This window comes from Mchenga conophoros, linkage group LG19 (assembly GCF_057382185.1).
Source record: "Mchenga conophoros isolate Kocher_MC1m ecotype Shallow Benthic linkage group LG19, M_conophoros_male_GT1.1, whole genome shotgun sequence".
Classification (NCBI taxonomy): Eukaryota; Metazoa; Chordata; class Actinopteri; order Cichliformes; family Cichlidae; genus Mchenga; species Mchenga conophoros.
The window spans coordinates 19,679,326-19,704,088 of NC_140544.1; the positions used below are offsets into that span (position 1 = coordinate 19,679,326).

A 24,763-nucleotide genomic window follows, 5' to 3' on the forward strand; every position below is an offset into this window, starting at 1 on the left:
GGCATGTGCATTGCATATAGTATTGCAGTTTGGGATTACAAGAGCACACTGAAAGAAAGCAGTGTTGTGTTACCATTGTGCATTCTTTTCACTGTACCATCTGGTGACCTCACTCTTCCACCCCCATCTACAGCTCTCTTTCTCTCACTTTGTTTCTTTGTTTATATGTTTTCCTCTGTCACTTTCTCTCCTGCTCTCTGAGCCGCAGCATTCAACGTCCAGTGAAAAGTGCATTGTGAGACGAGCCAGTGACTGTGAGCAATGTGAGAGTGACTTGAACCTTTTTTAGCGGGACATGCTTGTTGCTTTTGTTTCAACAATACAGCGGCGATTGTCTTGCTCGATGCTGGAGAATCACATTTTGAGAACAAACAGAGACAAGTCTTGGATGATTAGTGAGATTTGCTATCAAAACCTGCACCACGAGACAGCATAATAAACTTTTTATTTCAGCTTGCAGTGCCACTACTGATGCCACAGGGTTCTCAGACAGTATCTGAAGACGACCTTGGCACAATAATTCAGATCAATGACCTCTATTTTCTATGTGGCTGCAGGAAACTCAGCATGTTTCTTCAGAATTGCTCTTGGACTAACTTTATACTGCACCAGGGCTTTGGGATTACCACCCATCTTTTCTTCCAGTTTTGCAGGATGAGGAAGTTCGTTCTTAAAACTTTCAGTAATCTGTTTCATTATTGCACTTCGGTAAAATTACAGCACACCAGAGCATCTCGAAGCCTTCCTCTCCCCATAACACTTAAGTTATCTTCCATGCAGATACCCCACCCTATTTCCCTGAGATTTCCCCGGGGAGTGAGAATATTGAGTCCATAGCATCGTGTAACTGACCAGCCATCTGCCTTACTGCCTGAGAATGCATTCAAAGGACACTACAAAAGAGCAGCAATACTTGAAACAGAGATGTTTGTACTCCTCTTCTTTCCTCTTCTGATGCTGCTTAATACATTTGGTATGCACCCTTGCATAACAGATGAGCAAATGACCACAATTAGAGAACATCTGCTGAGCTCTGAATGCATGCTCAGCTTCTTAGAGTCCAGGCTGTTGTATTTAACAGAACAAGTACAAGCATTCTTTTGAAGGCAGAGACGGGGAAAAGATAACAAAAAGCCGATAGAGTTCAGCTCAAACGTAAATATCTGCTCAGCGAGAAGGCAAAATAAGGTTTCTGTTAAATGTTGGTAATGGATGGTTGGCAACATCAAAGCACTACTCAAATAAATGACAGATTATGATTTCTGACGATAAATTCCCCAACCTGTTTCTCATAATAACTGCACTGACAATGGTAACTTACCAAACATGTGTGTGAAATCCCCTATTTGCTTGTTTTCATCTATTTACATTGATATCTCAGGCAACAGTGCCCTCCCACCTTTGATTCTACAGGCTGTTTGTCCCTGTCCTGTTTCACTATAGCATCATTTCTGAGTGCAAAGCTGCACCCAGAAGAATAGCTTTGCAGAGCGCAGACTTACAGTGCATGCTGCAGAACTACTTTAGGTCCCCAGGGCACATTTCACAAAATGTGCAGCAAACAAGTTGCAACTTGTAACTTGTGACATGTCATTGTTTACTCTCGGGGTAATTTTGACACTATTATCTTATAAAAAGAACCATGCTGCTCTCCACAAGTATAAGATGGAAGTTAAATAAAGTGATCCCAGGTGTATTGTTTTTTTCTACATGACTCTCTGGTCCAAAATATTTTAAGAAAGTAAAAGCAATAAGAGCAGAGGATGGTATAACATATTAATGTCCTTAAGAAATAAAATTCATGCAGTCCAGTAATGACTGCATGCTCAAGTCATTTAGTTTTAGCTATCTAGACAGTGAAACCAGTCTGTGCATGCTCATCCGTAAGCTCTTTTGGAAAGTATGGAACATTTATAAGCTGATGATCCAGAGCATTCTTGCAGGGGTTATTTTTGTGTCCCTTCTTGTGCACCAAATAAATTCCAAATCACCACTGCAGATTATCACTCCACAGGAGAATATTATAATGTCTTTCTTTTTACCTTGCTTTGAGTATACAGAGTGGCTATGTGCGTCATATTAAGCCAAAGGAAGAGCTGATGGCAAGGACTCTCCACTGAGACTAAAGTCTGGTGGGGGAGCTGTTCATCTTCCCCTGGGGAGATAGAAAAGCAGAAAGAGTTATGTCAATTAGCCAGATACTGCCTCAACAAAAAGCTCCCCCTCCTTTGCACCTCCAGTCTGGCCAGACCCAGCTAATCAAATCAAGACAGGGAGACAAAGGCTGGAAGCACTCTGCGGTTTAAGAAGGAGGCAGACGGGGTGGAAATAAGCTGTGGAATATGTCAGGTATGTCACATTTGGAGTGGCATTTGTTCCACTGGTTTTGCATTTAGTGGGAAAATGGGAGAGGGCTGTGCAAAGTACTTGCACAACAAGAATTAATGATGTTGCAGAGGTGTCACCACCAACTTCTGAACTTATCTTCAAACACGACAGTAACCTGATCAGCGTTTCATCCTGGATTTGGGATTTGTGGCTTTTCCTCCTTTTCTTTTTTGAAGATAATGGCCTGTGGGTCGCTTTGTTGTTCACAGGTCCCTTTCTGATGTCACTTCAAAGCTAAGCTCTGCGCAGTCTGGACTAGATGGGGGTTTTAGCCTGGCTTGACCAGGCACACTTCCAAGCCCCTTTTCATGTTTGACACTCGTCTTTTTTCTCCCCTGACAAGCAATTGCAGCAGAGTGGGAGCCCCCACACACTAATTACAGGTCAGCATGTCACCTAAAAGGGGCTCTCCCTAATTTTTTGTTGTCTTTTAAGCAACCACTGCCTGACATCACAAAGGTGGAGCTGGGTTCCCCAAGCACACCCTTTGGTGAGGATGCAGTACACAAGTAACTGGAATGAATAAACATGAATATGAAGCATATGTACAGTTATTAAGTTATTACAATCATTCTTAGGGCTGGCTAACCTTTACTCTCATTATATGCATTTTGCCCAGGTTTAAAAATCAGTAAAATTAGCGTATATTATTCTTTATTTATTCTAAGCAATTTATGCTGTGCAATTTGTTTTCTTAACTGATAAAACTGACTTGCTATGTGCTAACATCCACATTTACAGTTCAAAATTAAGTGCGTTGAGCTCAAAGTCACCTTATGATAATTTTATGACCTATAATATCACATGATTGGACGTTTTATAAAATAGGTTTTTGTATCCTTCCTTTATCCGTGTGGAAAATACTGCCCGTTACTGCATGTTCAATAACAGTGCAAGAGGAGAAGAAGACCAAAACAGCTGGTGATCCTGAAATAAAACAAAGTGCCCTACATCTCAAACTTTTTGAGCTAGGCTTTTAATACATACGAACGACGCCGTTACTATTTTATCGCGATCTCCCTGCTGCGACTTCCAAATTTAATGCGGCAGAGTTGAGTCTTACACTGGGAGGAATGGAATGAGAGGCGGCCGTGGAAGATACCAAATCAGACCTCTATTAGGGGGGATGCACTATAAGCTCCACGGCAATTCTCCATATTAACAGGCATAAACTGTCCCCGGGCATATTACTGAGTATACTTTTGGGATATTGACATATGTTGCCAATAGTCGTTTGGCTTTATTTTGTTGGGTCATGTAAACAGAAAACCCACATCTGCATCCCGGTTCCCTCCTCTCACTCGTCCCTTCACCGCACATGTATTCCTATGTGGAGCTCCAGCGCGGACAGTGTGGCTCCAGCCGAAGGCGGCCGAACGACTACTCTTCCTAAAAACTTACTGAAGTCTTTCTAAACTGTGGATTTCTTTTTCTTTTTTTCTTTTCGGAAAAAAAAAACTCCTTTTGGATTAACCACTTCAAAGGGGAATAACTTGTTTTGTCATTAAAGGTGAGTTTTACATCGCCGGCCAAATGCTTTGAATACCTTTAGCCGTTTTTATGACTTAACGCGGGGGGATTACTAACGGTTAGGACTTTAGCTAGCGGGGCTGTGGCGTCTTTTCTCCGGGTCAAGATGTTCAAATTCGTTGCCGCAAAGTCTGGGCAGATTAGTTGCGTTGCTTCATCAACTGGGATGCTGCCAGGATATTTGACTGGGAATGTTGCCCTGAAATATGAGTATCGTGGACTTAGTCGCTGCTATTTACCTTTACTTACACGACGTGAAGACAGCTTGTTCAGGGTACATAACGAGTTATTTTATTTGCACGTCTTCACCCATCTTCTGTCATCATTACCAGAAACCTGGTCCCATCATTAAGAAGCGGATATCTCGTTTTGGGGGTTGTGTTTTTATCCAGTCCAGTTTAACAGTAAAATGACTAACATCCAGGATTTATTATTGTTGTGTAAATACCGCACACGTGTGGCTGTGGGGACGTAAATGGCAAAAAGTATGCGTGTCCTATTGCAGTCCTATCCCGGTTGTTTGTTGCTTCAAATCCCCCTTTTGTTTTCTTTTAAGCAAATTGCAAAGTTGTTGTCTTAGCGCACAGGAATGCCAGCAATTTCCCCCTCTGTTTAATATTAGACCAAAGGGCAATCAAGACACAAAGGAGAATGGGAATCTATGGATTCTGTTTATGGAAAGGTGTTGCTTATTTAAAGCTAAAAATGTTGCATGGGTCCTTGGTTTATTGTCCATTTTCTGATTTAAATGACCTCATTTCAGAAGAAGCCAAAGCAGAAACGACGCTTTCTCAGCTGGACTGATGTTAACTAATTTGTCATTCGTTTTCTTTGCCAAGCTCTAATAGGGACATTAATGCAATGTAATAAACATTCTTGCACAATGCATAAACATTGCACAGTGATGATTACTGCACTTGTCACGCTGGCTGCCTCTGAAGACACCAGCATAGTCAGGCAAGGGGGATCCCCCTGATAACGTTAGGAAATCTCTCCACTACATATGGCAGCTTATTCAGATACTTTGCTTGGACCATTCCCCAAATACAACCTGCTATCCAGGTCTCTGGTCCAGCTGTAAGGGAGAACGGAAGAAAAACAAGCCATGTTTTTTGATATGGTGACACTATCTTGGCTCAGTGGTGTATAGTGTATATAGAGCAAAGTGAATGGGAGAGGGGGATAGTGCAGGTGCTGTCTGCACGGGAAGAGCAGTGCTGGTGTTAGAAACAAAAAGGAAATGACTGAACAAAGGTGGTTGGTTGGTGTGTGTGGGTGCATTCATGCAAGTCTGTAGGAATGTGTGACGGGATGGTCAATAATTTCACAAGGCAATCCCCCCTCTCTAACTGCACTAAAACTTTGTGAGTGTAATGTTTTCTGTTATGTTTTTGAGCTCCTTCTAAAACTTTTACCCTTAGCTTTACCTTTCTGTTAAAAAACCATAAACAGCACTTGACATTACTTCACTGAATGTTTTACTGATTGTTTTTCTGAAGCTTTCAATGATCTCTGCAGTGTTAAGATTCAATATTGAGGAAGGGTACAAGAGGTGATCGAAGAATAACCACACTGGTCCGGCCGGGTGAAGTCAAACGAAGATTTTAATGAATACACGCGTGGGAAGAAAACTCTGTACGCAGACAGGAAGTAGTCTTCGACTTAATCAAAGCATGAACAGATATTTTATAGCATCAGGGTTTATTTACTGACGCCCCTTCATACGTCACAGATACATTTTATACATAGATCAGATCAACATCATGACTTTTCACCTAGAAAATCATCTTCTATTTTCATGGCTAGCCCTTCCTGTCTACCTTTCAGTTCTTGTCTTGTTCCTCTTTCTTGCCGAGACACCAAGAAACGGTTCCTCTTTTACCAAGACAATTTTGCAGTTACAGCCAAACATAACTAACCTCTCCTCTAAATAAATCTAATTTAAAGTGTGTGTGTGTGTGTGTGTGTGTTGACCTCACATGCTCTTTGTGTCACCTCTTACACTTCTGACCTTTTACCAGACCAGAAGCTCACTGAGACTATGTGTATGTCTTCTACTAAATAAATGTTTTAATCAAGAACCTCTACTAAAACCTTAATATAAAATGATAAAGCTATCTGTTACATTGTTAAAGCCTCGTCTTAGCCTGCGGCTCAAAATAACTTCCTGCTTCTTTCTGCATACAACTTCCTGTCAGCCTGCAACTCAGTCTTTCTGAAAGAGACACTGTCTAAACCTTAGAATGCAATATCCATGCTGCAAATTATATTATTAATGCAATAACAATTATTTAACAATAGCAGTAAAATAATTTCCCTCCTCGACAGCAGTTTTACACTAAGCATCAGAAGCTCAACTGAATCCTTAGCCTTGGGGCTGGCTTTCTTTGATACTAAATCTCTGCAGTGAGTACAAAATGCCTACATATAGTAACAAAGCTGAAGAGGAAAACTCCTGTGGTGTTCTTTGTAGGTAACTGAAGATAACCCGTTACCTGTATTTTACATAACTCTCAACTTGCAATGCAAATTCTCCTAAAGAAGCATGACATAATGCAATGTGGGGATTATCATACCATTTAGGAAGCGTGTTTTAAAAAGGCTCTTCTCTTTATCTGCCCTTGGTTTTGTTGCTAGAAGATAAGGTGAAACTGTGTTTGAGTTTCAGGACCATGTGATACACATACACAAGAAAGGGTGAAATTACTGTTATTGCCATGAAGTATGAGAAACTTTATCTCTTGCCATCTTGCATGTATTATCTGCACAGTGTCTACAGTGTGAGGGTGTATACACCCTCAAATCTATTTTTCTGTTAGTTATACAGGTGCCCTCGGCTCTCTGCTGCCATCACTATCTAGCCCAGATAGCTGCTCCAGGTAGCTTGTATCTCAGGAAAGGCCAGTTTTAAACTAACCTAATTACCAGAGAAGCTGTTTATGTATCTTTGTAATTCTCACAATTGACAGGTTTTATTGCCTCAAGAGTCATGAACACACTTTGGCTCTGACAGGACAAAAACAGCAAAAATGTTAAGCAAAAACATCAGGGTGGTATACTTTTACCTCAGCTGAAAGGCTTAAGTGTGCTAAGGAGATAGAAGGGGAAAAAATGGGTCAGCTCTTCCTGCATTTGTCTTCCCATGTCCTTCTTCCTTGGATTGTGTTTTTCCTCTGCTAGCTGGGCTCTTTAGTGAAGCTCATGTCTTTTTGAGGAAGTGGACCTGAGAGATTTAACCTGCCGGCATCCCCTGAGGATATTATCGGCTTATTTCTCAATGCAGCTCTTGGTGTTTCCTGAAGGCTGGTTTGTTGGTTTTTGGTAGGACTGATTGTGAGATGAGTTACAGAGACATGGGACCACTGGTGGGTCAGTAACACCGGATAGTGAGAAACTAAAGAAAACCGTTAGGAAAAAGTGTATTTATTTCTCAGCATGCTATGATGTAATTCCAGCTGTAAGTGTTGTATGGGTTTGATGATGGCTGAACACACTGGCCCAATTATCTCTACTTTGTCTTTCCGTTGAGGTCATTTTCATGCTCCAGAGCCCTTCGTAGCTGGCATGCAACCAGGTAATCAGGTTAGAGCTCTTGTTTTCCTTTCTTTTTAAAAAAAAAAAAAAAAAAAAATGGTGTCCAGGAGGTCCGTACAGTTCAAGCATTTTTCCAGAGAAAAAAACAAAACAAAAAAAAGTGTGTTGTGGTTCTCCCCTAGTGTGACAGTGTAAGGAACTGGAAGACAATCCTTGTAGTTGCACACAGGAAACAGATTAGATCACCTGTGCAAACATTTTCATGCAGTTATAATGGAGCACTTTGCTTGAAACAAAACAACCGGTTCTGGTTGGGGTTTTGTTATAATTGCAGCTCATTTTTTAACCCTCTCCTTTAAGGCTATTTGTGCTATTTCAAGCATATGTAATGGTCGGGTTGACGTCTCTGTGGTGAATTGCACTGCGATTGCTAGGTTTGTGAGGTTACTCATGCAGAGTCCAAGATTAAATGCTGGGCGGGGAGGGAAGGGAGCGACTGCTGACTCTGTCTTAACATGTCTGGCAATGCCGGCAGTGTAAGATATGTGTGTGAGCTCTCAGTCCTTCCTCTGAGCCACATGGATGCCAGATGCTATGACTGTTAAAGCAGTTTTTCCATAAAAGTAGCCGAGCTTAAGGTGTTCACTGAGAACTCCCTGAATCTTTTCTCTTGGAGCTTTCTGTTACTACTTTTTGTTGTAGAGAAAGAAAGAAAAGTGGCATATTCAAACGGTGAGGGATGTGATCATTCTGAATCAATTTACAGATTACAAAAATATATTTAGTTTAAGCTAGGGGAAAAAGGCAAAACACAAGGAAACCTGGACATTCTTTTAACTTTAAGCATATTAATTTCCTTTATAAGATGAAAGAGAAGGTTTTGTATTGTGTGCTTTCACATGTTGCCACTTTGCAAACCTAGCCAACTCTAATCCAGTATATTTAAATTCAAAGGACCTGAAAATATATCGCATACTGGTATTGATGCAGAAAGATTTAACCTTGGCAACAACAATAGAATGATGACACAGGACTTATGAATTATAAATCCAGAGTCAGCAACGAGAGGTGATGGGTATCTTTGTGATTATTAAATTTTGTAAGCTAAAAATATAAATTAAATAGTTAATGTTATTAAATATTAACTGTTAACTGTTTTATTATATGAAATATGTTGTTTTTACTGCTGGTTTGTAGGATGCAATGTGCTACAACTTCCAAAGGTGGCAGTTATGCAACTTTTAACAGAGCTGAAGTAAAAGAAGATACTACATACCAGGTGTTGGACCAGTAAAGTGTGTGTGCGTGTGACACTTTGAAATGAGATGCCATTGAATAAACAGGAGAAACATGCAGAGCCAAAGGCAACAAACAGCCTATTGTGGAACTGCTTGGAAAAAATAAAACAGAAATGTGCTAACCCGTGCCAGGTTAAGCAATTACATCCTAAGTCTGACATAAATATGCACAGGCATTTGAGAGCAGTTTGAGAAGGGGTGCGTACTCCAGCCTAAATTTTAGATGCAAAATGATTTTAAAATTAAAATCCTAAAAATATATGTATATATATCACCATTGAAAATTCACCACCCCAGTGAATTCAAGTAATGGCTCCTATATACTGAAACTGCATTTTACTGGTTGAGTGGTAGTTTACCCTGAGGGCACCTATTCCTTGACTTTTCTCTGTGAATTATGTAACAGCAATACAGTGCTGTCCTGTATTCAGGTCTGACATTCAGCAATTACTGAACATGAGAATAGTCGAAGAGGACACCTAAAAATTTAGAGGTCACGTGATCATATCTTTTTTTTTTATTTTTTATGATCCATCTACTGGCATGGAGGGACAAAATATTTTCTAGAGCTGGGGCTGGATTTGTCTGCATTGTGAATACTTGCCTCGATTTTCATCAGACATTTCATCAACCTTTAATAAATCACCAAAATTAGGTTTTGGTTCTCAGAGCTAGTTTTGCTCAGAGCCAAAAGGTAGTTTATACTCTGCAAGCTGGGTGGTAGGAGACAAGGAATTCTGACAGTCTACACACAATATCTGCTAGATGTTTTTGTGGGCAAGGGCTCAAGAGAAAATAGTGCACTGCAGCATTTCAGCCAGTGCATTGTAGGTCTGACTGGCTCACTAGCCCTAGCATTGGAAAACTGTCTGTGTGTGTCTCTCATAGACAGGTGGGTGTAGCCACCGTCATGTTTCCCCATTGGTTTGTTAAGTCCTGCTCCCATTGGTTTGTTAAGTCCTGTTGTTACCCTACCAGGTGGGCAGGCAAGATGGACAACCAAATTTGTGAATGCAAAAACTCGAGGATGAAGCGACGTAGGAGTTTCAAAACGATACCATAGGTGTATCTACTAAAATTCAAGTTCACATCTCAGGTCAAGCTTTCTGAAAATCTCGTGAATGCAATAACTCAAGAAGGAAGTCATCTCATCTGAAATTGATAGCATAGATTTATCTACAAAAATTCTCAGAAGAGCGTGAATCTCAGTGATGTTGACCTCAAGGTTAGAGGTCAGAGATAATTTTTTCTGAAAGTTTTATGAATGCGATAACTTGAGAACAAGTTGACATAGGATTTTGAAATTCATACCATGGACAGTGAGTGGTACCACTGGCCACCACCAGCGTTTTTTTTATTTTTATTTTATTTTATTCTTCTTCTCATTTAGTCCATCAGCAAGTTAAACAGAAGAGATGGGAAGTCTTAGTCGGCAGGTTAATGCCATCCTGTGACTAATATGATTTAGAGTTACTTGTCAGCTCAGCAACATTTCCTATTAGCTGCATAAACTGATCTTTTGGCAGGGAACTGTGAGGGGAAAAAGGATCAGCTCCTACTCGAATTAAGTCATTGGAGCCATTTATAAAAATTGTGCCCTTTAAATATTTCAGCCAGGGCACCATCTGAAGCCCATGAAACATGTCTGTATAATATAAGGATTTGTCTTGTGTTTTTGTTCCTCACACATACCCCATTGTGGAGAATTTTTTGCTCTGACTAAAGTTCAATCCCAAGAAAAGAAATGTCGAGGATAGCATATTATGACCTTATGGTGCTTCAGTTTCTTAAAATTGAGGATTTTAGTTAATATTTGTGAAGTTCTTCTGAGTTATTGCAGTTTAAACGTTTTATGGTTCTTTTACAAATAAATAAATTACCTGTCAAAGGTGTCATTCGTAGATGTTTTGTTTTGTTTCACAACAGTCTGAAACCCAGGGATGCTTAGTTCACTGTCATATTGGACAAAGAATAGCACATCATTTGTATTTGTTATATTTTCTGGGAATCTCTCTTAAAAGTAGCACCAAAAAGTTTTCACAGTAACTAGAAAGTAGGGCTGCACGATTAATCGTTAGAAAATCTCGATCTCGATTCATACTTATGTGCGATCTCATTTCCAAATGACAACGATAAAAAAAAAAATTTAAAAAAAGACGACAACGATTGTACCGCATTTTGATCCGGGACGTAACCTGCATGAAAACAAGCGCTCACTCTTCCTGCTCAACAAATGACAAGGGCGGAGCCTTATACCACGTGATACAGAAGCTGTGCCGTGTGATGCTAAAATTGGCAGGGAAAAAACAACGGAGAACACGTCAGGGATGACGAGAAAGTGACTGGAGAAAATCCGTCCCGGTCAACCACCCAAGCATCAATAACGGGAACCTTATACAGCGCTTCCCTATACACGTCGAACTCCCGCAGGCACAAAGAAATTACGGAGGCTATTACTTATCACCTGACCAAAGATATGGCTCCCATCAACACTGTGCAAAACGAGGGATTTAGGAAAATGATCAACACCCTAGACAAATGCTACACAGTGCCGTCCCGCAACTATTTTTCTAGTGTTGCACTGCAGTGTTGAGCAACGGTGGAGACGGAATTTCAAGCAGTACAACATTTTGCGGCAACCACAAAACGTGAGACATTTGTTGTTTTTATGTTTATTTATTGTTTTTATGTTCAGTCTCAACTGTTACGAAGTTGATGTGCAGTTAATAAGTGCAATAAATATTTATACTGGAAAAGAAAATCGTGAGAGAATCGTGATCTCAATTCTAAGCCAAAAAATCGTGATTCTCATTTTATGCAAAATCGTGCAGCCCTACTAGAAAGTATGAAAATCTTAGTTCACTTGGCTTGACAGTTTTTTTTTTGGTTAGCTCCACATGAGGGATTACAGTGCACGTGTGCCACTCCAGGTTTTCAGATGCTGTCAGAGGATTGTGGCGGTGCTGCTCGTTGTGTGCATCGGGAATCAAAGGCCACCATTGTTGGAATGAGAAGCAGATGTTCGTGAGGAATTCTCCTGACTACAGCAGTTTTTTTTCTTTTTTTCATGCCAAAGCTCTGAGCGCTGCCTTGTTCCAGCTCCCTCCCGCCTGCTCTCTCGTTCTTTGTTGTGTATATATATCCACTCTTCTTCTCTCCGTTTTCTTTAACTTTGACATATGCTGTACCTGAAGCTACACTTAAATCAGCACAGCACAGCCGCTTTCAGTGAGTGTGTTCTTCCTTTTCCAAGTAGAGGAAGTTTTCTTCTTCTTGTGTTCCTGGAGCTTTGTAAGACTTGGAAGTGTCCACTCCTCTAATGTCAATGGAGGGAAAGAATGAGAAAGTAAGAGCTGCATTCTTGACAGAAGGACTTGCTCTGTATCTCAGTGTGGGATTCGGTGTCATGCCTGGTCCTGCCACGTTGACAGGATCCCTGTTTTAGACTTAAAGGCAGGAGGAAGCGCAGTTGGCCGCTTTGTGTGCGGGTGTTGGCTTAGTTGGACTTGCAATCACACTTTGCAATCCAGTAGAAGGGGATTGAAAGCAGCATCCGATTCATTATCCAGCACTCTCTTTCCAGTAGGCCCCTACACACACACACACACACACACACACACACACACACACACACACACACACACACACACACACACACACACACACACACACACACACACACACTTATCCATTAATCTGACGCCATCTGAATGGTTTATGTCTAATGCAGCACCCTGATCACATTTCCATAAAACTTAGCATGGCGCTCTTACAAGACGTGATGTATCCCCTTGAACACACCACAGAGCTTAATCTACCTCAGCTTAGATTCAGTAAGTACTGTGCACGTATGGAGAAAAAAAAAATAGCTGTCTTTAGGGCTGCTCGATTATGGCAAAAATGATAATCACGATTATTTTCACTGAAATTGAGATCACGATTATTTGACGATATTTATTTAACCCTTTAAGACCTACCATAGAACCAAGTCCGCCAGAGCTTATATTATTTTTTTTGTACATGCTGTAGTGCCATTTGTGGGAGCATTTCAAGTTGCTATACATCAATACAACTGTTATAGCCCATATTTTAATAATATGTATGCATTAAGTCCATAGTAACTACATTAATTGCAAACAAGTGCAATAAACTACAAAAAAATTGAAAATCGTTTTTGTTTTGTTTACATATATTTCTACTTGGAGAAATTTAAGAGGTTTATCCCTCAAAACTTTAAATACAAAAAAGTTGCAAAAAATAGTTTACAACAACAGGAAATTTATTTTGAGTGTCTTCATAGTTTTATTTTGGAGATACAGCAATTTTTATATACTGCAGGAAAAACAAAAAAAACAATCCTATGATGCAAATTTGCAAAGAAAACAGCACGTGCATCAAAATAAACTATTTCCAGCTGTGCAATTCGAGTTCTAAGCATCCCAGCAACTATTCAGAAAAGTATAGAGTCAAACATGACTTATAAAAACACTAGTATAAGTATAGTATAGTATAGTTTTTTACTTAAGGCCTACAAGTAAAAAACTACATTTTCCGCAAAAATGACATCACTTCCGGTTTCGGGCAGGAAATGCGATAGTTCGAGTTGACGTCTTTTTCAAAGTGGGAAGTGTTAGGAACAGCTGATGGATCGGCAAAGCGTGTTTCTGGAATATTATGTTTTTGTTCCTGCAAGCGCTTTTTATGCAATTTTTGCAAAGCTTTATGTGGAAGGAAACCGTGACCGAGGACAAGCTGATGGCATAAGATGCAAGTACAACTCCTCCGGTTTCATATGCAAAACAAATTATTGCGCTAGCTTAGCGGTTCAGGTTCTACAGGGATTTAAAAATAGTTACGCAAAACGGAGTGTGCTGCTCTGACCGGCTTTAAAGGGTTAACAATAACAATGTATTGAATAATGACTTTAAAAAATAATATAAAATAGTGTGCAAATACTGATAACAGTGCAAATGTTTGCAATATAAGAAATAAATGAAAAAATGTAAACATCTATGTTTAGTCAACTTTGCAGTGTTGCTCTGTGGTGCAGCTACTACATCGTAGCAAAGTTTACACACTGTCTACTTGATCCACGTCTAACTCCGCCAACCCATAATGTTTCCACACCACTGAAGTTGTTTTTTTTAACCTCTTTTCAACCAACGGCAGTCACTCTCCTCTCCAAATAACTTCTGCTTAGCTTTCCGAGCTTCCCTCGGGTCCTCTTAATTGTTGTGACGCGTGTTCAAAATGGAGAGTGTGCGCTTGACTTACCACACGGAGCAGCGCGAGAGTAAAGCATGAGGGAGGGTCTAATAATCGGCTCAGTTATTTTTAATGATCGTTGAAAGCCCAGATCGTAATCGTGATTAAAATTCGATTAATTGAGCAGCCCTAGCTGTCTTCATGACTGTTTAGGGGTGGGGGAAAAAAATCGATACTGTGTAGTATCGTGATATTTTGTTTGCTAATAATGTATCGATACAGGGACAGCAGAAATCGATATTTTGTTACAAAAATGGTTTTTGTGCTCAGAGCATGTTGATCCTTTTTCTGAGCAAGAATCCTGACATTCCTTCACTGTCCAAATGTGTTTAACTTGTTTTTGGCAGCTGGCAGCAATAAATATGACAGTTTACTTATTTTAATTTAAGACATGTTTTATTTTAATTAAGTTTAAAACTTTTTTATTTAATGCAAAATTATGTTTTGTTTTGATTTACTTTCAAATTCTTCAGTTGCTGAATGGGCTGCATAGTTTTTATAAATTGCATAGTTCAGAATAGCTATAATTGTACCAGATGGTTGCATTCATTAAGTTGGACTAGACTGTGATACAAACCGTTCAGTTTGTCAACAATAAAGCTGACTGAAATGAGAGACTGAGTGTGAGACTTTGATATTAGATAAAATGAATATTGATAAAGTTTACCTTTATGTACAGAATCTGAATATCGCAAAATATTTTTAAAAATTGCAATAATATTGTATCGTGCGTTAAGTATTGTGATAATATCGTATCGTGGGATGTATGGTGATTCCCACCTCTATGACTGTTGTGTGGTTATATATGATTAAAGCCTTGAGGAACAATTTAGCAAATTGATAAATCCAGTAAATTTATGTATTGCATATATGAAAAGGACCAGTGCGTTGTCATGGTGGACAAGTCTGAAGTTATGTGTCACATGTACACCAGACATGACACAATAGCCCCAATCCCATCAGTAATGGCAAAATGCAGTCATGTCTGCATTACCGCTGTCTTTGATATTAGAGGCATTTGCTTTCACCATTCAAAAATGTAAAAGTGTAATGAATGGGTAGTATGAAAGATGTGACATTTGTTTTTTTCCTACCCCTGCTTTCCATCATCACTCACTGCACAACATGTCATATGGAGCCACCCTGAGGAGCTGCTTGATTTTTGCACCTTAACCAAAACATTTAAATACAAGACAGAGCTATGCTGAGTGCAGCTGCCATATGGATACTGCAAGACCTGTGGTTGGTCAACCAGTGAAGCTTGTTCTGTTACTAACCTTTCAATATCACTGATAATTAATATGTAATTCCTCTGCAAACCTTCTGGTCTCAGCAGCTGTTTATTTTCTGTGTCACAAACTGAATGATTATGTGCCATTTGACTTATTACTTTAAACTTCCCACTAGGGGTGGGCGATATAAACGATATACAATATAAACGATATAAATTTGGCCAACGATAGAGATTTTGACTATACCGCTCTACCGCGATAGCGCATGATGATGATGTCATCAAGAGATGAAGCACTTTTCAAATATAATAAAGTAATACTTTGACAATCCATCAAGCAGTGTGGCTTACCAAAGTTGTACTAAAACATTTTTTAACAGATTTCTGCACGCCAAAATCGGTTCAAGGTCAGTAAGCACAACCAGAATTCATACATAAGGCACACTCTCAATTTTTGAGAAAATTAAAGGATTTTAAGTGTGCCTTACAGTGTTGGTCAAGTTACTTGAAAAAGGTAATCAGTAACTATTACTGATTACTTCCCCCAAAAAGTAATCCCGTTACTTTACTGATTACTTATTTTCAAAAGTAATTAATTACTTAGTTACTTTTTAAAAACCCTATTTACAACCTGAATAGGTGATAAAGTGATAGATCTTTCAGCCCAATTCTTTTTCTGCATAATCCATCATACAAAATGTAATCAAATGGAAAAGTCTTTTTTTAAACTTGTTTTATCAGTTTTAATCTTTTAACTTAATGCATCAAGCAAAAATTAAATTATATGCACCATTCTCTGACTGGAAGAAATTAGTTTAACATTTAAACCTATTTTCTGCACATTCCAGCGCATAAAATAACATATTTTTTGTGTTTACACTCAGTCTTTCAAATAGATGCAAGTAAAACACAGCAGAAAATAAATAAAATAAGAGTGGGTATAAAAGAGTATAAAATAGGAGTGGGGTAGGCGGAGGTTTTCCCTGGTGCAGGTGTGCTGCAAGTCAGTTGAAGAATCCGCGAGTCTCTGTGAATTTCCCATTACGTCGTTGCGCACTCGGTGCTTGTTTAGGGGGTTTTTTCGCTGTAAAAAGAAGTTTTCTTCCCATGCACAACAGACGCAAATGTTTTTGTCACTTTTTATGGAATCAAACTCAAAATAAGGTCAGTACTTCCATGCTTTAAACGCTGCACGCTCATACTCTTCTCCTGCACTCGATATATTATCCATTGTTGATCTGCACACAGCTGTTGTCACAAATATCGCACTCGCTTACGTCATTGTCATGAGACATTCTCGCTAAAAAAAAAAAAAAAAAAAAAAAATCACGGTTTTAGTAACGCAGTGTTCCTACGGGAAAGTAACGGTAATCTAATTACCGTTTTTGCAATAGTAATCCCTTTACTCGTTACTTGAAAAAAGTAATCTGGTGCCTTATAGTGTGGAAAAGAATATATCGCGATATATATCGTTACTGCATGTGCTTCAAATTATACCGTGATATGGATTTTAGGCCATATCGCCCTGCCCTACTTCCCACATAACTTATATTTGCCGCTTACTGTATAAAGCCTTTGAGACATACAGCACAAGTGTGTTTTCATTGGCGTTTGTCTGTCTCCAGCAACATAAGGTGAAAATCAACCAGTCTTATCTCATGAAACTAAGTGGAGAGGTGAGGCACGGAGAGAGGAAGGAGTCATTCAGATTTTATGTGGATCTCAATTACTTTCTTTATTATGAAATGGAACATTGGTGTGAATGAGGGACTATGCTTTTCAAATGTTTTTGTAGTTAAGCATGCTTCTAGTATTACAGTACTGCTATGATTGGGAGAATTCTGAAGCTAACCTGTAATGTAAATTAAAACCTCCTGTATTTTTTATGTATGTACACATGCCTTGGCTTTATTTTCCATGCACTGCCATTCTGGCTAAGCACGGTATTGTCTGTAAACATTGTGTCTGTCCTGGGTCACTTGCATGACTCGTGCTCCAACGAGGAAACAATGATAGAGAGTAGTAATCCAGTTAGATTGGTCTAATGTCTAATTAACCCTGCTGCCTTCCCACTGCTCAGCTGCCCTGTAGTAACACCTGACATATGGTCATTGCAAGAGTCCAGGAACATACCCAGTGTGAGTGTGTGTCCTTATGAATGTTCTTACTGTAAATTTTGTCTCTAATTCTGTCTGCCCGTACACACACGTGTGTGCAGTGCAGTTGCAGGTTTAGTCAAGGTCAGCAGCAACGCAGGGACCTGCCCCAGTCATGGCTCATCAGCTGACTTTGCTGAGTGGCTGGTTGCCTGCTACACTGCACACCCAATGACCAGCTTTAATGAGAACTGATGCTATATGTCAACAGTATGTGTATTTATGGGCGATTTACCCACAATGCCCCTTGTCTATGCAGGAACAAAGCAGTGTTATATGTCGACAGCAGGCGTACAAATGGTCGGTGACTTTGCTGCAGAAGTGCAGTCCTACAGTTAAGGATGTTGTTTATTGGTATGAGTTCAATAATTTCAGGGTTGTTTTCAGTAGTGCTTGCTTTGTTAAAGCTGGAATTTACAGATTTAAGACTGATTTTTTTTCCCCACTTAGTTTTTATAAGTGGTACTAAAATGCTGTATGGGGAGCTCATACTGCAGTGTTTATGGCATGCAGGTAGGGCTGCCACGATTTGTCGACTAGTCACGATTACGTCGACTATCAAAATCGTCGACGACTGATTTAATAGTCGACGTGTCGTTTGAAGCTTTGGAAGATCGTAAAAGACGCAGGAATAATAGCAGGATTTAAGAGTGTAATAACGGACTGAAACAGAAGATGGCAGCACTGCATGTACAAGGATTCCAGCTGCCGTTAAACCCCGAAGAAGAAGAAGTAGCTGTGTCCCAGAATTCATAGCGCGGCCCAGCTTAGTTTCCAACAATGGCGGTAGCTAGTTAGTTTTAATATTACTCTTATTATTCTTTCTGGGTCACAAAATAAACGTTTAACATATTTTCAGGCGAGAATGTAGCTGTGTAAACCTCAAATATCGGCTCAGTTTTCGGAGACGTCTGTTACCCACTAGCTCGATAGCTAGCCGGGGGCTAGGTCACTATCGCCGTGAGAACACCGGACTCCCGGCAAATTGTTTTCAAACCCACCGCCGTCTTTCGCGACTCAGGTTAAATATATATGAGTCACTTAGATAAATTAAAAATGTTGTTGTTTGGCCTTTTTTTTTTTTTTTTTTTTAATTTAGTATTTTATTTGTTCCTGAGTAAATCGGTTTGGCTGAGATTAAAGTTATAGTTTTTACACAGCTGAATAAACGTCAAGCAGACAGCTGATTATCAGAAGTGTGAGATGCTGGAGAATATACCCCGGTGTCCTGTTATGTTTTAGATAGCAAGGAGTTTATTAAACTTTACCGAAACAATCTGCAAATTTCATTAAAATTGAATAAACTATCATCTTGTCTTTATTTTTAGTTAGCACCTTAAAAGCTTAAAGCTGTAAGCTAATGATAGTTATATAAGCTGTAGTTTTACGTCCAGTGGATGATGATCTGATTAGTCGACTAATCGCAAAAATAATCGGTGACTAGTCGACTATCAAAATAATCGTTTGTGGCAGCCCTACATGCAGGTACTGCTTACTGAATCTTTAAGCTGAACTACCTGTCAGTGAATCTTGTATTATTTAACTGCATCCTTTTAAATGCTAATAGTTTCTCACATGGTAATGTGATCCTCTCCGTTACCCATCCTGCCTGTTTTTAATGACAACATGCCTTCAAGGTGAGTGACTTTAAACAGGAAGAAGTGATAATCTTTACTGATTGTTCTTAAACTTTCTTTGGTCTGGTCTGAGACTTTTCATACCCTCTGAAGGTCTCACATATCCTTAGGTGTATTTCAAGCTGTGAGCAGCTAGTAGCTCACAGCTTGAAGCTGTTAAAGCTGTTGGTGTGCCTATTGTGTGAGAGACTGCTATTTATAGTACTTAGTAAGAAACTAGGGAACACACTGCTGTTCAAAAAGAGTATCAGAACTGTTTTCATATGACCTGACTTCAGGTTCATACACAGAATAAAGTTACAGTTGGCCTTTCATATGAAAATACTGCTGAAAATTAAAATGAGAGGGTTCAGGAATATTTTTATTTCCTGTTCAGCATCTTCAGACTTTAATTCTAGGAAACTGAGTAAGAAGGCATGGAGCAGACACTGCCACAGTCTGACTCTTGCACTTGGATTCCAGCAGACGGTGAAAAATTCAAGAAAGTCAGACAGCCAAAAGCTTTTAACAGAACTGAATGAGTTGACAAAAGTAATGCCAGGAGGGAAATGTGGAGCTGGTTGGCTCACAATCAGACACCCAGTCAGCATCCAGTGCCCTGTGTAGGCTTTTATAGACAGCTGTTCAAGCTGCAGTTTGTTACATTTGTCAAAGATGAGAATAGCAGCTAGATTGAGTTGTTTTTTTTTTTTTTAAAGAAAGGTGGTGACATAAACTGAAATTGGATAGGAGTGCGAGTGGCTTAGTCAGTATCTCCTTAACCCAGCATTACATGTCATCAGTTCCTCTCCAGACCCACCTCCACAGCTTCCATTTATCATTTATCGTCATTTATAGTCTTCTGAAATGGTGTCACATATACATGGAAATGAACAGGAGTGCTTCCCCTCCTTATTTGTCTTATATTTCTCACTCCTGTCAGACTTTATTAGTACAGTTTTGCTCTTTTTAAATAATAATTTAGATCTTCAGACAAATTTAGATTTATTTATTTATTTTAAATGTCAGCCATGCCTCCTCCGCACATTGCAGAGCACATCTTTATAGTTCATACATTTGCATAAATCAGACTGTACTAACATCAAGTGCTTTGTTCTCTATCATGTGTCTTCACAGTGGCTGACTGCAGCTCGGGTCCCCATGCCCTGTCTTGTGAGCACTGCTTGGCCCGCTGAGCCCATAGGTGCGTCTATACCGGGCTACAGCTGAAGCAGGTCTGGTCGGTGGTGGAGGTGGGTCCTCGGAGGGCCTGATAGCAGGCGAAGAGGCCTGTCCCGTTTCAGCCACACGAAGATGAACAAACTGAACTTCCACAACAACAAAACCATGCAGGACCGCCGCTGTGTCTGTGTCTTTTTGCCCAATGATGACACACTGAATGTCATAGTTAATGTGAGTAGATGCATAAAAACTTTTTAAGGTAAAGAAATACTTATGAGTGAAATAATGTAGTGTACTTCAAATTCTTTAATTGACAAACAGGCAGCTTTATTTTCTAGATTAGATTTAGAAACATAAACAAAGATGATGCACATCTTTTATATACAGTCTGTGGGCGAGACTGTAGAAAGAAAGTCAATGACCAAGCTGCTCGGCTTTGTCTGAAGGTTCAACTATTTAGCGCTTTACCTCTCAGAGTACTATAGGTCATTGATTGTGCCAGGTGTTTTTTAGGTGAGCTACCTTTTGTTTTCTTATCTCGGAAAACAGGTGTTTGTTTTGTAGGTTCCTGATTGAAAGCTGCCTGGTTCGTTTTTCAGAGGTAGACATAACCGCATCTAAATGAAAAGCTTTAAAGCCCTTTAGGAGCAGGCATGAAGTCAAAATCATCTCTACTGTTACACATCATGTTGAGTTTACAATAAGTTTTAAAGAGCTGTTTGCTGATTGAGTTATACATTTACACTCAATGAGGAGCTATCAGCCAAGCAGCTGATTGATCTCAGTGCTTTCCATGCTATCTAAGCAAGGAAAAACAAGGTAGTTCTCTCCAAAAACAATAACTGTTACAGGATCTTTTTTTTTTTTCCTTCAAAGAAATGTCTCTGGCCTGGTCAATAGATCTTTCCGCGATCCAATGTGTTCTTTTGCAGACTGGATAATAATAAATAATAATGGATTGCATTTATATAGCGCTTTTCTAGAGCGTTTTACAATTCCACTATTCATTCACTCTCACATTCACACACTGGTGGAGGCAAACCACAGTTGTAGCCACAGCTGCCGTGGGGCAGACTGACAGAAACGAGGCTGCCATATCGTGCCATCGGCCCCTCTGGCCAACACCAGATAGCTAGATAGAATGGCTCTGTTTACATTCTTATTTCACCACTGGTGAAACTGCCTTATGAAAATGACAATAAATCAAGTTATACAAGCTCGGAGAGCATGTTAAGTCTGCTTGGTAGTACAGGCTTAGTAAAAACCAGTTGGTGCTACTGGCCACTGGCTTAATGGTTGGGATTAGGTTTAACTGTAAGTGTCAAAGTAAATAAGGTTTTTGAACTAAACCTAAAAGCACACAGGCTGAGAAGTTTTGATTTCATTGCAAATTCTAGTCAATATTTCAGAAAGTTCATGAATCTCTTCAAGTTAAAAGATCCAGAATTTAATTTCAATCTACAATCACCCATCTGCTTATAGTTTCCTGTGTTTGGTGGCTAACACCATGGTACCACAACATGTTTAAGCTTGCACAAGATGTCATAGGATGATAAACATGCATGCAGAGTGCTGCTCATGCATGCCCCAGGTCTTTGTAGTGGTTCATAACAGTGCAGAATAAATACAACACATTGCCGATCACTAATAATTGTCCTGACATCTCCTCCCCAGGTGAAGAGTTTGTGCCAGGAACTTTTGGTCCAGGTGTGTGACCTCCTCAGGCTGAAGGACTGTCATCTGTTTGGGCTCAGTGTTATTCAGAGTAAGACTACTTTTCATTTAGGGGTATGGGTAGAGCTGGGCGATATGAGATTTTTTCATATCAGGCGATAACGATATCTATCACGATATAAGCCAAATAACTATATTTGTAAGATTTAAATGTGCCGTTGCTCACAAGTAAAATGTGAAATAATCAGCAGCTTGTTTTTATTTTATATATTTATTTCCCATAATAAGTTCAACAGGGTAGATGTACTTAAGGAACATGAGACTTTTTCAGATAAATAAAGACAAATATTGCAAACTACACAAAAGGCAGCCGCTAAAGCGTTTAAGTTTCAAAATAGAACAAACAAAACAGACTACTAAATTGTCAGTTCCACTTAGAAACAAAATATTAATTCTAAAAATGAATCTTAGTTTGTTTTACAGAAGAACAGACAAAATTGACTAACTTTTGTCAATATCAAATAAACTGAGAACTAAAAGGAAATTCTCAATCTCTCCTTGTTGTATAGCTTAGCTTTTCAAACAGTTTTAACAGTTACTTTAGTCTGACAAAAGCCGAATGACGAATTAGCGCTTCCAGTCAGAGATTGAGCATGCACCGGTTTATTGTATTTCCAGACTTGCTTTCGGCACAATTTATAGTGCGCGCTACTCTGTTTTTTGTCAGACTTGAAATAGCCAAAATACCTTCACACTACGGAACTTCTATGGCTCTTCCGTTTGACAATCTCTTCGACATTGGAACCATCATCTGTTTTCTCTTCGGTCACGCTCGGTTGATTTTTCTCTAGTCGGCGCACTCATTTCCTCCATTACCCGGGCGGTACGGTGGCTGGCTGCTTCCCAAACAAATACACATGTGCGGCTTGGCACTTGTGCTTTACGTAACAAGTCACGTGACGTGACGCTGCGGCTGTGATTGGTTCGGCTCTGCGCTACTTAATTTGGATTGGCTGTTTTTTTTGTTTGTTTGTTTTTTAAAGAGGACAAGAGCGGCGAGGTCTATCGCGATAGTTTAATTTTTCTATCGAGAAAAAGTTATATCGCAATACATATCGTTATCGTTCTATCGCCCAGCTCTAGGTGTGTGTATGTATGTATGTATATATATATATATTTCTGTTTTGTTGTGTGCAGCTCAAAGTTGATCTCATCAGTCAGAATGATTATTCTTAGGGTCTTTATACAAATAGTACTTTTGATCATGAAGTATGCTTGTCATCAGGAGCCACATAAAACCAGTGTAACCAGACAGATACTTTCCTTAGTACTAAAAGTAGCATCTCTCACATATCTGTCATGGCGGTTGCCCAGGAACCAGGGCCTCCTGATCCTGACTGCCTCCCATTGTGTGGCAAAGTTAAAGTTGTTTTTACAGTGATGGGGCTCAGCGAGGGTCGTCCTATTGGAATGAGTCACTGTGTCTGTTTTATGGTGTGGCAGACAGCAGATGACAGTTGTAGGCAGCTGCATAGGGAAAGTAAATTGCAAAAGGCGGTGTTTTCAGACAGCTGCCCGCCAGATGAGCCAATGGCGGCACAGCAGGTCAGTTGAGCTGGAGCCAAAGGGTCTGATTGTAGGACATTCCTGAAGTGCTTGTCTGAACAGCGTGAAATGCCCAAGGCAAACAGAGGCCACCCACTCCCTGTGTGTCACCCACTGTCCCCCTGACAAGACGATCTTCACCAGACTCAGTTTTAGATAATATCTGTGGTTTAAAATAATAAAATTTGTGAATGTTTTCAGCAATAGGGAAAAGATTTCTGTGGTTCTAGCGTCTGAAATGTTAGTTCCTAATTATGAGTTTTCAGAAAATATTTAGGCCATCCAGATATTTTTACTGTATGTTTGTAAATGTGCCAAACTGTAATTTAAGTATTCACACGGTGTGCCAGAAATGGCATCCTTCTCTATTTATATTGCCGTTATAGGCCACAAAATTACGTTTTACAGGTCAGTTCACACACACACACACACACACACACACACACACACACACACACACACACACACACACACACACACATATATATTTTAAAAAAACAGTTTCCCACTAACCCCTGCTTCATTTCCACTTCTACTAATGTGCAACCACAAAAATACATCTGCAGATTATCCTTGGTAATAGGAATATTGTTTCTGGAAACAGATATTGCCTTTGGGTATTTCAGATATATTTTTTGGATTCTTCAAGTGCCACAAACCAAACATAAATTGGCTCAATAGCAATAGAATGGCGGCAGAAGTCTTAGCTGTGGAGATCTCAAAATTGTCACCAAGTAAAACCAGCATTTTCTTGGAAAATGTTTGAAATCTAACAGTGTGGAAATAAAGAATTTTAATGGATCTTTGTATTCTGGTGATTATAATAATGTGCTGCTGCTTAATGTGCTGACTTTATAAGTGCAAGTCATGTAAACGAACACTCAAGTTCCAGGTATATTTATAATGTTGATAAAAATAGGTGCTGGCACCCTGTCATAGAGGCTCTGCTCCTGCTCTTTATGTGGCTTTTAGCTTTTCAGCTGGTTTTAATTGTATAGAAGCCCAGAGTTGTCAGATCAGCAGGCTGCAGCTTATGAAGGGTGTCACTTTAGGAAAAGATTAAGACATGACAGCGTGATTTAAAGAGAATGAGAGGGAGGCTCAGAGTACAAAGGGAAGCTCAGAGGCTGTCTAATGTGACTGCTCTGAGGCAGTCTTTGAACTGGGCTCATTCAGTGGTGATTTTTCTGAGCAACACAAAGGCATATATGTATGTATCCAGGTGTGCACACACCGATGACACAGACAGTGAGTTCCTGGGCTAAAGCAGTTTCTCTCCCATTG

General features: G+C 39.6%; 1 protein-coding gene across 1 annotated transcript in view; it reads left to right on the plus strand.

The window, feature by feature from the left end:
• The first annotated feature begins 3,626 nt into the window (after positions 1-3,626).
• Positions 3,627-24,763, plus strand: part of frmd6 (FERM domain containing 6) — a 35,601-nt gene continuing 14,464 nt past the window's right edge. The window contains exons 1-3 of the mRNA XM_085257118.1: positions 3,627-3,898; positions 20,156-20,431; positions 21,875-21,965. Coding sequence (XP_085113244.1) covers positions 20,333-20,431; positions 21,875-21,965 — 190 coding nt within the window. The 5' untranslated portion in view covers positions 3,627-3,898; positions 20,156-20,332. The remainder of the gene's footprint in view (positions 3,899-20,155; positions 20,432-21,874; positions 21,966-24,763) is intronic.